The 14759-nt window shown below is 45.1% G+C and overlaps 1 protein-coding gene across 1 annotated transcript in view; it reads right to left on the bottom strand.

Annotated features, from left to right (window-relative positions):
• Positions 1 to 13328, bottom strand: part of LOC140393866 (plakophilin-1-like) — an 80723-nt gene extending 67395 nt beyond the window's left edge. The window contains exons 1-2 of the mRNA XM_072480405.1: positions 13079 to 13328; positions 12105 to 12205 (exon numbers count right to left, since the gene is read on the bottom strand). Coding sequence (XP_072336506.1) covers positions 12105 to 12205; positions 13079 to 13262 — 285 coding nt within the window. The 5' untranslated portion in view covers positions 13263 to 13328. The remainder of the gene's footprint in view (positions 1 to 12104; positions 12206 to 13078) is intronic.
• Positions 13329 to 14759: the final 1431 nt, after the last annotated feature.

The raw sequence follows: 14759 nt of genomic DNA, 5'->3' as shown, positions 1-14759 counted from the left end.
AATCTGACAATATTCAAAGTCTTGAAAGCTGATCTGAGCAAAAAGGTGTAATTAATAAGTATAGTAGGGCAGAGAGTCATAATGCACTTAAGGAAATGTAAGGGTAGCATGGTGTTTTTTTCATTGACAAAACCCGGAATTATCTCCTTACATACAGAGAAATTGATCCACCTCGAATTAGCCAATCTCTATGGGGGTAAGAGGCCAGAGACATTTAACTCATTTGTATTCAGTAACTCCTGCTGGAGATGCATGTCTGTGGATGACAGATGTGAAAAGGATGTGAAAAGGATCAGATTCAGCCGTGATGCAATGACAGTCAAATATCCCCTAATACTCACTGCCAAGGCACTATTCAGATCACACAGTTCTGCTATCCCAGCCAATCTTCTCTCAATCAACTAATCATGTATTTAATTGCTATTTGGAAACTTGCCATGTGAAAAGTGGCTATGATGTTTTCTCATGCGTTACATGGTGTAGTTAAGGGTTTTCAGTGTCTTCCAGAAAGGTGAAGATCAATGTATACTTTAAGTGTGAAAATAACAAAATTAATTGAACTGTTCAGTATGCAAATATAATCAAAACATAACTCTTTTTCATTTTCAGATTTGATTAATGTATTCGATGGTCTGGTTTTCAAAATCATCATACTGTAGGAAATGTGAGCCTTTTCACACTTGTCTTTATTTGTCTGGGTTGTGGATATTTTGCATCCGTTCCTGGTAAAAGAGTTAATTATAGAGTGCCTGCATGGCATGAGTCAATTCAAACCAAATGGGCGGAATTCCCCCCCCCCCCCCACCATGCCGGGTGGGAGAATCGCCATGGTGCCGCGCGTATCCCGCCACGCCGCGATTCTCCCACCCCCCCCAAACTGGTGCAACGAGAATCACGGCTGGCCGCTGGGAGAATCGCCGCTCGCCATTTGCAATGGGCGAGTGGCGATTCTCCGGCCTGGATGGGCCGAGCGGCCTGCCGAATATGACGAGTTCCCGCCGGCGCCGTCCACACCTGGTCGCTGCCGGCGGGAACAGCATGGGAACGCTGGGGGGGGGGGGGGGGGGCCTCAAATGGGGTCTGGCCCGCGATCGGTGCCCACCGATCGGCGGGCCGGCCTCTCTGAAGGAGGACCTCCTTTCCTCCGCTGCCCCACAAGATCCATCCGACATCTTCTTGCAGGGCGGCCTCGGGGAGGACGGCAACCGCGCATGCGTGGGTGACGCCTTGCCGCATCATTTACGCGGTGCCGCTTTTACACGGCGCCAAGGCCCGGCGCGCGTAAATGACCCGACCCGGGGGCGGGAGAATAGGGGTCTGGGAGCGGGCTCGGACGCCGGAGTGAAACACTCCAGTTTTCCCTCCGGCGTCGGCACTTAGACTGCCGATGGGAGAATCGCGCCCAATGTATTGAGAGCTCGTTAATGTTTGGCTCATGATCACTGCTCGGGACTGGTGATCACAATTGACAGTTAATGTCACCATTAGCAGACAGATAACAACATTAGAACATGACAATACAAGAAGAGCCCCTGTATACAGGGTATATGAAAGCAAAAGCACTCCAAACTTACTTATTGAACGTTAAAATCAGTGGGGGAGAAAGAACAACAGAAGCCACAAGCCAGAAGAGTCAGTGAAAGCAAAAACCTTGGGCGCAATTCTCCCATCGGGAGTCTAACTGCTGACGCCGGAGTAAAAACCGGAGTGTTTCACTCCGGCGTCGGAGCCCGCTCCCAGCCCCCTATTCTCCCGTCGCGTCATTTACGTGCGCCGGGCCTTGGCGCCACGTAAAAGCAGCGCCGCGTAAATGACGCGGCTCACCCGCGCAGGTGTGGGTTGGCCGGTCCCAGCCCCCGCATGCGTGGTTGCCGTCCTCCCCGCAAGAAAATATCGGATATCGGATGGATCTTGCGGGGCAGCGGAGGAAAGGAGGTCCTCCTTCAGAGAGGCCGGCGTGCCGATCGGTGGGCACCGACCGCGGGCCAGACCCCATTTGAGCCCCCCACCGGTGCAGGAACCCCCCCCCCCCCACAGGTCGCCCCCCCCCATCCCCAAGCGTTCCCGCGCTGTTCCCGCCGGCAATGAGCAGGTGTGGACGGCGCCGGCGGGAACCCATCATATTGGGCAGGCCGCTCGGCCCATCCGGGTCGGAGAATCGACACTCGCCCGTTGCCAGCCGTGATTCTCGCCGTGCCGGTTTGGGGGGGGGGAAATCGCGTTGGGGCAGGACACGCGTGGCGCCCCGGCGATTCTCCCACCTGGCGAGGGGGGGGGGGGGGGGCGGAGAATTCCTCCCATAGGCTATCAGCTGCTTTCCTTTGTTAAGTATAATATTTGTTGCTTAATATTCTTAATACCACTGCATCAAGAGTCTCCCTGTCCAGTCCAAATTTGTATTGTCTGATCTCTGAACCTCTTGCAGTATTGGAAAAGGGATTGATGATACAATTTCAAACTTTCTGTGCTAGGCATTTGCTGCACCAGTCTTAGACTGGGGGCTGAATATTCCAGCACTTCTGGTCCCGCCCGAAGTGGACCCCACCATAGGTGGCAGGATGGTTGAGACACACAAAACGCCATTGGCAGGACCAGAAGATCTTGCGGTGGCCAACGGCGAAACATCTCCGCCATGGAAAACACATTATGGGGGAGCAGGAAATCCCAGGCTTAATTTGCAACCCAGTTCACTTTGAGACATTTTGAATTCATATTTTAAAACACACATCTTTACTGATTGTTTTTTTTTTTCCAAAAAAGACAAGAACAGTCAGGTAGGAGCAAGTGCACACAATTGTACCATTTGACAAATCTTGAAAGCTAGCTTTGGCTCTCGTTATGTGGGTATTTCCAGCTGGCAATTAATTACATTAGAGTATGTGTAGACTCCTCGTAATGGTATGAGAAAAAGCACGTTCAGCTTTTGCATGAGTAATGTCTGTTTAGGTCACCATTTACAAAGCCTGTCAGCACATGCTGTCACTCTGGTTTTATTTGTTTCTCTCCCTTCATCTATTACTGCACAAGGCAGACTTTCTCCTGTTTTTCATAGCTAACTAGCTTTCATTTCCTGGAACAGGTCGCTCGGCTGTGCCAGAAGCTTATAGCTTGAGGGGCACCACTCCACAACAAGCATGGCTGACCAGAAGTCTCTACTGTTTTGTCAGATTTGAATTTTAAAACTGGGATATGACCACCTACATGGAAATAGAATAGACAAGGTAAATACCGCACTTGGTGTCTAGGATCAGATATTACCAAACCTACAATTTTCAATGTATGAAGCTCATGACAGGACTAAAACTTACAAACCAGGCTGGAGCTATTCTCTGTTGCTACAAAAATGATTTTGCACTGTAAAATTCCATGATATTTTAAAGGTGTTTGCAGCAGTGCTAACTGTAAGAACATAATCCACAAAAAGTAGGGAAGACAGTGGAGACGGTGGCAAAGTGGTATTGTCGCTGGACTAGTAAACCAGAGACCCAGGATAACGATCTGGAGACCGGGGTTCGAATCCCACCACGGCAGGTGATGGAATTTAATGGCCATGAAACCATTGCCATTTGTCGTAAAAACCCATCAAGTCCACCAATGTCCTTTAGGAAGGAAATCTGCCGCCCTTACCTGGTCTGGCCTACATGTGACTCCAGACCCACAGCAATGTGGTTGACTCTTAAAATGCCCTCTGAAATGGCTCAGCAAGCCACTCCGTTGTATTCAACAAAAAAAGGAATTAAACTGGACGGACAACCCAGCATCGGACCAGGCACCGGAAACGACAATGGCAAGCCTAGCCCTGTCGACCCTGCAAAGTCCTCCTCACTAACATCTGGGGGCTTGTGCGAAAGTTGGATGTGATGTCTCACAGACTAGTTAAGCAACAGCCTGACATAATCACCTTAAAGACTCTCACCATTCCTGGGTATGTCCTGTCTCATTGGCAGGACAGACCCAGAAGAGGTGATGGCACAGTGGTATAGTCGGGAGGGAGTTGCCCTTTGAGTCCTCAACCGACTCTGGACCACATGAAGTCTTATGGCTTCAGATTAAACTTGGGCAACAAAATCTCTTGCTGATTACCACGTACCGGCCACCATCCGCTGATAAATCAGTACCCCATGTTGAACTGCACTTGGAGGAAGCACTGATGGTGACAAGGGTGCAGAATATGCTCTGGGTGGGGAACTTCACCATCACCAAGAGTGGCTCAGTAGTATGGGGAATTGGGAGTTGTTTATGCAAGCCATGTTGGCTGGGTTTTGTTGTTGGTTTGGTGCGTGGATGCTTATTTTGTTAAAATTCACAATACAAATGTCTTAAGAAAATATTTAAAAAAAAATAAAAATGAATGGCTCCGTAGTACCACTACAGACCGAGCCAGCCGGGTTTAAAAGACACAGCTGCTAGACTGGAGCAGGTAGCGAGGGAACCAACAAGTGGGGAAAAACATCTGCCTGCTGCAGATGCATCTAACCGTGATAGTATCGATAGAAGTGACCACCGCGCAGTCCTTGTGGAGACAAAGTCCCGTATTCACATTGAGGTTACCCTCCATCATGTTGTGTGGCAGTACTACCGTGCTAAATGGGATAGATTTCGAACAGATATAGCAAATCAAAACTGGGCATCCATGAAGCGCTGTGGGCCATCAGCAACATTGTACTCAACCACAATCTCTAATCTCAAGGCGCTGCATATCCCCCACTCTACCATTACCACCAAGCCAGTGGATCAATCCTGGTTAAATGAAGAGTGCAGGAGAGCATGCCAGGAGCAACATCAGGCAGACCAAAAAATTAGGTGTCAATCTGATGAAGTTACAACATATGACTATTTGTGTGCCAAACAGCATAAGCAGCAAATAATAGACAGAGCTATGCGATTGCAGAACAAACAAATCAGATTTAAACTCTGTAATCTTGCCACATCCAGCCGTGAATGGTGGACAATTAAACAACTCATTGGAGTGTGCGAACCCAACCATCTTCAACTGCTTCGCCAATGACCTCCTTTCCAGGTCAGAAGTGGGGATGTTTGTAGATGAATGCTCAAACACCATTCCTGACTCCTCAGATAATGAAGTAGCCCATGTCCAAATGCAGCAAAACATGGACAATATCCAGGCTTGAGCTGACAAGTTACATTCGCACCACACAAGTGCCAGGCAATGACCATCTCCTACAAAAGAGGATCTAACCACCACTGCTTGACATTCAATAGCATTACCATCACTGAATCCCCCACAATCAACATCCTGGGGTTACCATTAATCCGAAACTGAACTGGACTAGCCATATTAATACTGTGGCTACCAGGGCAAGTCAAATGCTAGGAATGCTACGTCAAGTAATTCACCTCCTGACCCCCCTCCCCCAAAGCCTGTTCACCATCTACAAGGCACATTTCAGGAGTGTAATGGAATACTCTCTATTTGCCTGGATGAGTACAGCTCCAACAACCTCAAGAAGCTCAACACCATCTAGGAAACAGCAGCCCGCTTGATTGCTCACCCTTCCACAAACATTCAAACCCTCCACCATCACCACCGAACAGTGGCAGCCGTGTGTACCCTCTACAAAATGCACTGTAGTAATTCACCAAGGTTCCTTAGGCAGCACCTTCCAACCCCACAACCACCACCATCTAGAAGCACTAGAGCAGCAGATACCTGGGAATCCTACCACCTGGGCGTTCCCTTTCAAGTCACTCACCTCCCTGATTGGAAATATATCACCGTTTCTTCATTGTCGCCGGGGCATCATCCTAGATCTCCCTCCCCAACTGCATGGTGGGTGTACCTACATTGCAAGGACTGCACCTCACCACCACCTTCTGAAGGGCAACTAGGGATGGGCAATAAATGCTGGCCTAACCAGCAGTGCCCACATCTTATAGATGAATTTTAAAAAAGAAATACGGAAAATGCACAGGAATAATCTCTTTAAAAATAAATTTACAGTATCCAATTCATTTTTTACAATTAAGGGGCAATTTAGCATGGCCAATCCACCCATCCTGCACATCGTTGGGTTGTGGGGGCGAAACCCACACAAACACGGGGAGAATGTGCAAACTGCACACAGTCAGTGACCCAGAGCCGGGAAATATGGTGGTGGACATAAAATGCTGTGGGCACAAAGCAGCATGGATTCTATGGCAAAATGTAATTCACTGGAAACAATATACTTCAGGGAATCTCAACTTTGCACTTTACTGTTTTCTGAGTGCACCACTTTTAAATGATGGTGTAAATCTCCCAAAATATGACTGCCATTTTGGGTGAGAAAATCGATGCGAATCGTGGCAAGTCTTCCACGCATGGCGATCTCCCCATACTAAAGTCATATTTTGGAGGGGCATGATTTGCACCTGCCCATGTCCCTGACCACCTGTATCCTCAGAACCTGCCAGTGTGGTCATCACGTCTGGTCTCAGGCGGTGGAGACATGAGTGATTCCTGTCGGCTTCATACCGTGCCAGCGGCAGGTGTTGGGGGGGTTGAAGAATACCGGGAGCCGGGAAAATCCAACTTCAAACGGTCCCAGCAAATTTAAATCTGGTGCATGCCCTTACATCAGCTGTCATGGCCAGGAGCATCATGCACTGTTCGGCGCTTGGCACAAACCCCATTTTAGGAGCCCTCCTGCTATTCTCCCGGCATAGCAGGATTTGCACCAGGCACGGCCAAAGAATTCCCACATAATTTCCTGTCAGACATTTCTATGGATGTCTGTTTAACTCGTTATATAAAGAGTCCAACAGTTCTACACAGGAAAAGACTCTTTTGGCTGCCCCACGCAATTATGACTTAGGTAACACAAGCAACACCCAAACAAAAGGTTTGGTAAAACTTCAGGCCTATTGGGGATGGGGGTGATTGTAGTAGAGCAAGGGAAGGACTAGGAAAGCTCAGCAATCAAATCTGGTCCAAGAGATGACTCTGGTCCTGAATTACGTTTAAATTTTTGTCAGAGGTTGTAGCCATCGCCCGAATATTAAACAATTAGCCACCCACTAGAACCTGACATTATTTATTTTCATACAAGATCAGTAATGAAAATCATTAGTTAGTTGCTGTCGAACACTTAGAACTGCTACTCTTTTGCTCCAGATTCCCATCTGTCATGAGATACTTAAATTTAGAATGACAAAGTTTAATTTACTACGCCTGAAATCAGTGATTCTGGATAATTCACCATCAAAAACTAAAATTAATAAACAAAAATGATTAGTCTTCTGGACCTCATATTCTTTAGGTAGAAGACTGCCACCCTACATTTATTTTTCACCCAAGACCATATATACTTTACAGCATTGATATTCTCTTTCCTAACAAGTAAATAGCACGTGTTTAAAATCCAGGTAATATTAGTGGAATAATCAATTTAAATCATATTTTCTTGAAGATGGCAATTCTGAAATGTTTGGATATGCTGCATAATGGTCTATTAATGTGATCATTACAAAACATGTAGTGCAGCTTTCTGTGCAGAATACGTGAATTGACTTGAAAATTTATATCAATATTTCTACATGTTAAAAGGTAATAAATTTGATATGATGGAAACAGAAACACCAGCAACATACAATCAGAGCCATAAGATGATTATAAATTAGCAAGCAAGGCAACCAAATAAATATAATTTCACATTTACATGTTGGTGGTCTATTTAATTATAATTATTTGTTTTGCAGCATGGCTGATCGAACTGAACAATGATAATACAAATAAGATTGATCATCAAAAAGAATATTTTTTTTAAAGTTATTCATGACTGAAGGACAATTGTTATTCAAAGATAATTCTATTTTATTTTTTATTTGCATTGGGAGAGCATTGTACTTGAATACAATAATTGTAATTTCGATACATAATCGGACACAAGTCCATGAAAATAACAGGGAAATGTGAATATATTGTGTGGGTTAGGGTTTTAAACTGCGAGAATATGTGAGTAAAATAATTAAGGCAGGGACAGAGTGAATGTGTACATGGAGCTAGTGCATTTGATATGTTAATTGTTTTAGCAAAAATGCAAACAGATGCTCACCCAAGGTAATATAGGAAGAATGGGTGTTATTAGGCTTCAAAGGAAGAGATACAAGCTGTGAAGGAAATGTGTCATAAGGAAGACATGCCTTTAAACTCCATTGGCTAAAGAAGATGAAAGTAATTGAGTCTAAGAGAGGGCAGTTCAAAATAAATTAGGTCAGATACGGGAGAGATCAAAGGAAAAAATATATTTAAGGAGATACTGAAACCTACCGAGAAAGCTGTTCCTTTTAGTTCACAGCCCACAGTAGGAATAGATGTTTACCTCCCAGCAAGCAGTGTGTGTGAGAAGGAAGCTTGATTTGAAAAACTAACTGTTGGTGTTTCCCAGAAACAGCCCCAAGAAATATAAAAGCACTGTGTGGTAACACTATTGGATATTTACAGATTTTACGATCTGTAAGGTGTTGTATAACAGATTGGGAAGAGTAAAAGTGTACAATACCTCTATTTTATTTTGTCTTTTAAAAATATTTCTTGATAAACTTTAATGAAAAATCACACTCCGGGACATATCTCTTCGGATTTCATACCTTTCCCCATATTATTCAAATTACAAACACAATTGACAGTAATTGTTTCAAGTTTCATTTCTGGGATTTTAACAATTCGGCATTTGCCATCAGCCCTGCCCTTAGCAGTTGGAACATCAGTTCAGTTCTAGAAGATTGCTGCAGCACGGTCAACATTTTTGCCTTCAAAATTTATTTACACTGTCAAAAAAAAATTTGAACCAATCCTTAATCTTTTTGGTTTTTGGTTGACATTAAAGATTCTGTTCCCTATTTGAATCGGTGCTGGGATGTATCTTCATGTTCTGGCCAACATTGCTCCCACAAAGTGGATTGGCCATGCTAACATGTGTTGGTTCGGTGGGGTTATGGGTTACAGGGATAGGGCGGTGAGTGGGCCTAGGTAGGTTCCCTCTTTCAGAGAGTCGGTGCAGACTTGATGGGCCGAATGGCCTCCTTCTGCACTGGAGGAACGTAGAACATACAATGCAGGAGGCCGTTCGGCCCATCGAGTTTCCATCGACCCACTTAAGCCCTCACTTCCATCCTATCCCCGCAACCCAGTAATCCCTCCAAACCTTTTTGGACACTAAGGGCAATTTATCATGGCCTATCCACCTAACCTGCATGGCTTTGGACTGTGGGGGAGAAACAGGAGCACCCGGAGGAAACTCACACAAACACGGGGAGAAAGTGCAGACTCCGCACAGACAGTGACCCAGCAGGGAATCAAACCTGGGACCCTGGCGCTGTGAAGCCACAGTGATAGCCACTGTGCTACCCTGGAATTCTATGATTCTAGCCCGAAAAACCAAACAAATAATTTAGCTGCGTTTCATCTCATCTTTGAGAGATAACACTTTGTTCAATTTGGCTAATGTCTATGTAAAATAACAGTAATTTTAGAGAAAGTTAACTTTCTGTTCCCAGCAATGTTGCATTATTCAAACAGTTTAAAATTGGTTACACCAACTCTGAAAATTTGGAGGCAGTGGAGGCGGCACAGGGGAGAGATGGGGGCCTCGGTTTGGTCCCCGATTCGAGAGAACCATCGGTTCGTCCCGGGAAGAATGGATGGGGGGATTTCTGAGCTGGCATCAGGCAGGAATTAAAAGAATGGGGACCTGTTTATAGATGGGACGTTCGCGAGCCTTGGGGCTCTGGAGGAGAAATTTGGGCTGCCCCCTGGAAACGCCTTCAGGTACATGCAGCTGAGGGCGTTTGTGAGACGGCAGGTGAGGGAATTCCTTCTGCTTCCAGCACGAAGGATTCATGACAGGGTGATTTTGGGTGCATGGGTCGGAGAAGGCAAGGTCTCGGCGATCTATCAGGAGATGCAGGAAGAGGAGGAGGCCTCGGTGGAGGAGCAGCTCGGGGAGGAGATAGATGAGGGTCTGTGGGCTGATGTCCTGGGTAGGGTTAATTCTTCCTCCTCTTGCGCCAGGCTCATCCTGATACAGTTTAAAGTTGTTCACAGGGCACATATGACAGGGGTGAGGTTGAGTAGGTTTTTTGGGGTAGAGGACAGGTGTGTGAGGTGCTCGGGGAGCCTGGCAAATCATGCCCATATGTTCTGGGAGTGCCCAGCGCTGGAGGGGTTTTGGAGGGGCTTTGCGAGGACCATGTCCAAGGTGGTGAACACCCGGGTCAAGCCGAGCTGGGGGTTAGCATTATTTGGGGTATCGGATGCGCCGGGAGTGCAGGGGGCGAAAGAGGCCGGTATTCTGGCCTTTGTGTCCCTGGTAGCCCGGCGGAGGATTCTGCTACTGTGGAAGGATGCGAAGCCCCCAAGCGTAGAAGCTTGGATTAATGACATGGCAGGGTTCATTAAATTGGAGAGGGTAAAGTGTGCCTTGCGGGAATCTGTGCAAGGGTTCCTCAGGCGGTGGCAACCGTTCCTAGACTTTCTGGCGGAACGTTAGGAGGAGGTCAGCAGCAGCAACCTGGGGGGTCTCCGGGTATGTGTTTATTTTGTTTCATGGGGGGGGGGGGGGTTGTATATTGGGGGACTTCTCTATATAATTTGGGCGTACGGTGTCTCTGTGTGTGTTTTCTTTCTGTAAGGGGGGGGGGGGTTGTTGAAAATTTGTTAAAATTGAATTTAAAAAATATATATATATTTTTTTATAAATTGGTTACACCATAACTTAATATGTCCAAGTTATTTTTGGTGTGGTAAAAATTCAGCTTAAACAGGCACTTAAATTAAATAATTTCAATAAAACAATACAGGAAGAAGTTTTGCGGAACGAGTTCATTTGTTCGGCAGGAAAACGTTCTTAATTGTTCAGGATTAATCAAAAAATAGACACACAGTGAAAAGAGATACCAGGAAGAGTTACTGGAAACTTGGTCAAGGACATTCTAAGAAGTGTTTAAGGAAGAAGGGAGGGCTAGAGAGGCCAAAGAGTTTATTCAGTTGGCATAGCCATGAATGAGGAGAAAGGCAGGGTGAGAGTTGAGAGGTGGACAGAAGAGGGAGGATGAGCAAGATACATTTGTGAATGGGATTTCTGTTCTACTCTGGCAAGGTTACAGCAGCAGTGAAGGAATACCAGTGAGGACATTCTAGGATCAAGTGTTAGTTTACACCTAGTTGGTAGCACTGTGGGTTTTAATCCTGCTTTGATACATAAATTAAGCCCGACACATACAGTTCGGTTCTGGAGGACGGCTTGCAGCACCATCAACATTCCAACCATTGTAGAAAATATATTTCTGCACCAACCCTCCATCTGCCTGTATCCCTGTTGGACATGTTCCACTGCAGTATTAGAACAGGCTGAAATGTCTGTGTGTGTTCTGGTCAATAATCCACCCACATGAAACACCAAAAATTAGCTGATTATTCATCTCATGGTTGTTTGGGAGATCTTGCTCTGTACTATGCTGTTGCCCTTGACTAAAAACAGTGAACATGCTTGAAAAATGACTGTGAAAATGTAAATTATTTTCCTAAAACCATCGCAACATATTACAGTGGTGAAGGAAAGCCCCCCATTACTTTCTCGGGGCAGAAAGCTTTTTCAGCATTACCCGCATCTCGTGAACAAATGAATACACATCCCATGAACTAACATGTATATATTTTAGGTCTTGAAACTTTTCTTTGTCGTAATAGTCCTCCATTTCACATTTGCATAAATTGCAATAATTAACATTGCTAAACCGAAATTAATTCGAACTAAATCTGAATTAGGTTCTAGTTCAAATTTTGAAAAGTGGTGCAATTTTACTGCACAGTGCAAAATGAAAATATAAATGTATTACCAAGAATAATTGTATTTTATTCCCACCCTTTCAAGGACAGTAAGTCAGTAAGATTTTAGCAGCTTTGCTGGAAATTAGGTAACACTTATATTATGGAATCTAATTACCTGAACACAGATATGGGTGGCAGCATGTTAGGCAAAATTTCATAACCTGCTAAATGAATTGTAACCCGATATTAGTCTGATTTTACATCACCTTATTATAGATTATGAAAGCTGATATGCTGCGTGTCAAAGGTCGAAGAAATGTGTTTTTTTAATTACCTTGCGCCTCAGATCTATATTCTTCGTGATTGTTCCTCCAACTGAATTTCTAAAATTGAGAATGTCTCTTTGGTTCATGTTCCACAGTCCATTTGATAATTCTACATCACACAGAAGCAGAAAGAGAAAAAATTCTAAGCAACACCAGTAATACTGCATTTATTATACATCAAAATGTAACTAAAGTTATATACGATTATCATTGTGACTCAAGTACATAGTTTCAATTGAAATAAATCATGCCTTCGGATCCAGGCCAATAGTACCGTTCTCAATATGTAAACATTTCATTGCGACAAAATGTAAAAATTGTCAGTAAACTGTAATGATAATAAAAATATACTTTTGTAAAATCCAAAACAAAATATGTCTACTCAGAATCATGGAATCCCTACAGGAGGCCCTTCGGCCCATCAAGTCGGCATCAACTGATGATTCTCTGAAAGTGCACCTGACTCAACTGTCCCGCCCTAACCCATAACCCCACCAAACCTGCACATCCGTGGACACTAAGGGACATTTTACATCAAGGCCAATCCACCTAACCTGCACATCTTTGGAAACAGGGGCGCCCGGAGGAAAGAAATTCTCGCAAATACAGGGAGAAAGCGCAAATTCCACATTGGCAGGAACTGAACCCAGGTCCCTGGCACTGTGAAGCAGCATTGCTAACCACTGTGCCACCATGAATCAGGAGGTTAAAAGATTAAAATATTTCAATACAAAGTGAAAAGTTTTTCATTTCCAATGCTGTTTGCATCAAATTAAGATAGTAATTAGTTAATATTACTTTAATTAATGCAGCATCACCATTAAAGCTTTATAGTCGCGCTCAAATATTGATCTCTATTGTATTATAATTGCAAACATAAGATCGTGAAAGACGCAATCATTAACTTGTTTGTTAATGGTATTTCTCCAGAAAAGAAAACTTGCGTTATAGCGGGAGGAAAGGCGGCGAGTGGGACCCCGACCTTTTTTAATGGAGTTCTGTTGATTTCTCTTATTCTGCATCGTCATCCGCACTTGGCTGCTGACTCTCTTCTCGCTGTCCACTCGGGTCAAGGTGCTCAGCGTCTCGGGGCGCGGGAGAGCCAATGTGGAATTATCCTGACAATCAAATAATTCACCGGCTGTAACTGTCTTCACATAAGCCATGTTTACGTTATCCTCCTCTTCGGACTCCTCTCGATCGTCTGCCTTCGCCAGGACTTTTAATACTCTTCCCTCGCCTCGCCCAGTTCTGCACCTGAACACTCAGACGCCTGGGTGGAGTCGGTGTCCTGTTTGGCTCGTTCTCCTGTCAATCAAGCCAGAGCATTTAAAGGGACATCTGCACAAAGCAGCTTTTAAAACGGAAGGGAAGAGAACATGCTGTAATCCTGTGGACTGCTGGACAATCGAAAATGAAAGGCTAAAACTTTCTGCCCCACTGTCTTATGTTGCCTCAGTGGTCCAAGGTTCCGCGTTGCCTTTCTGCTACTCACTGAAGTGCCCATTACAAACAGTATTTGTACTCTTTGTGAGAAAACAAAAATCGATGAACTAAACAAATTAAAGGGGGGGGGGGGGGAGAGGGCAGCCCAGCCCCTGATGGGGCACTGTAACTAAAAACTGTAACATAGAACAGTACATCAAAAGGAAACTTAAAGTTAAGGGTGGCAGATAGTTAGCACTCCTGGCTCACAGTGCCAGGGACCTGGGTTTGATTCTGTCCTCAGGTCAGACAGTCTGTGTGGAGTTTGTACCTTCTCCCCGAATCTGTGTGGGATTCCTCCTATTCTCTGGTTTCCTCCCACAATCCAAAAGTGTGCAGGTTATCTGGATTGGCCATGCTAATATTGTCCCTTGGTGTTCAAATGTTGGGGTTGTGGGGTTACGGGGATAGGGGGGGAATGGGCCTAGGTAGGCTGTCCCTTCGGAGGGTTGATGCAGACTCAATGGGCTGAATGGCCTTCGGCACTGTAGGGATTCTATGATAATTAAACCAAAATATTGTTCCCAAGGGGTGATGATGCACCCCAGCCCTCATGGCGCCCACCGATTGGGAAATGCTTGAATCGAGCCAATGCATACCTTGTGCTCCCTCCCTAAGACACCTGGCCACAAACACACCTGCGGCAGTGGGACAGACAGTCAGGTTGGACTACATCTCTCCTTCCCACTGCTTGAACTGCTAATGGCCACCTTTGCCAGACCCAGGGGTAAGCTTACAAGGAGTTCCGCTTCCAGTCCCATCCCTCTCCACACAGGTGACCAAAGATTAGGAGCGCAGGACTGAAGTGCAACCAAAAATTGAGGAGCAGCCTCTTCAAATGACTGAAAAGGGCTCCAACCTTGGGCAATTTATATGAACATGGAACACAGACTCCCCGTGGTTGCAGAAAAGACATTCAGCCTGGGAGTCTGTGAACTACCTTCATATAGTATTCATATCTGCGTCAGGCAACTGACATTAGAATCCTGTCCCCAGTCAGAAACTAAAGAAGACTACAATATGAATGAATGTTCAAAGCACTTATATGGAATACATCACTCAATTATTGTAAAGATCTGTCAATTGGTTTATTTTCTGCAGATGAAACTGTCAGAACAGATCGATATCATGTGAATGTTTTTTGCCTCCAATATGAAAAACAGTCATTTCTAATAGTT

The sequence above is a fragment of the Scyliorhinus torazame genome, chromosome 17 (assembly GCF_047496885.1).
Source record: "Scyliorhinus torazame isolate Kashiwa2021f chromosome 17, sScyTor2.1, whole genome shotgun sequence".
In the NCBI taxonomy this organism is placed as follows: Eukaryota; Metazoa; Chordata; class Chondrichthyes; order Carcharhiniformes; family Scyliorhinidae; genus Scyliorhinus; species Scyliorhinus torazame.
Note: the sequence above shows the minus strand (reverse complement) of the source record. Positions and strands in the feature narration are given on the sequence as shown.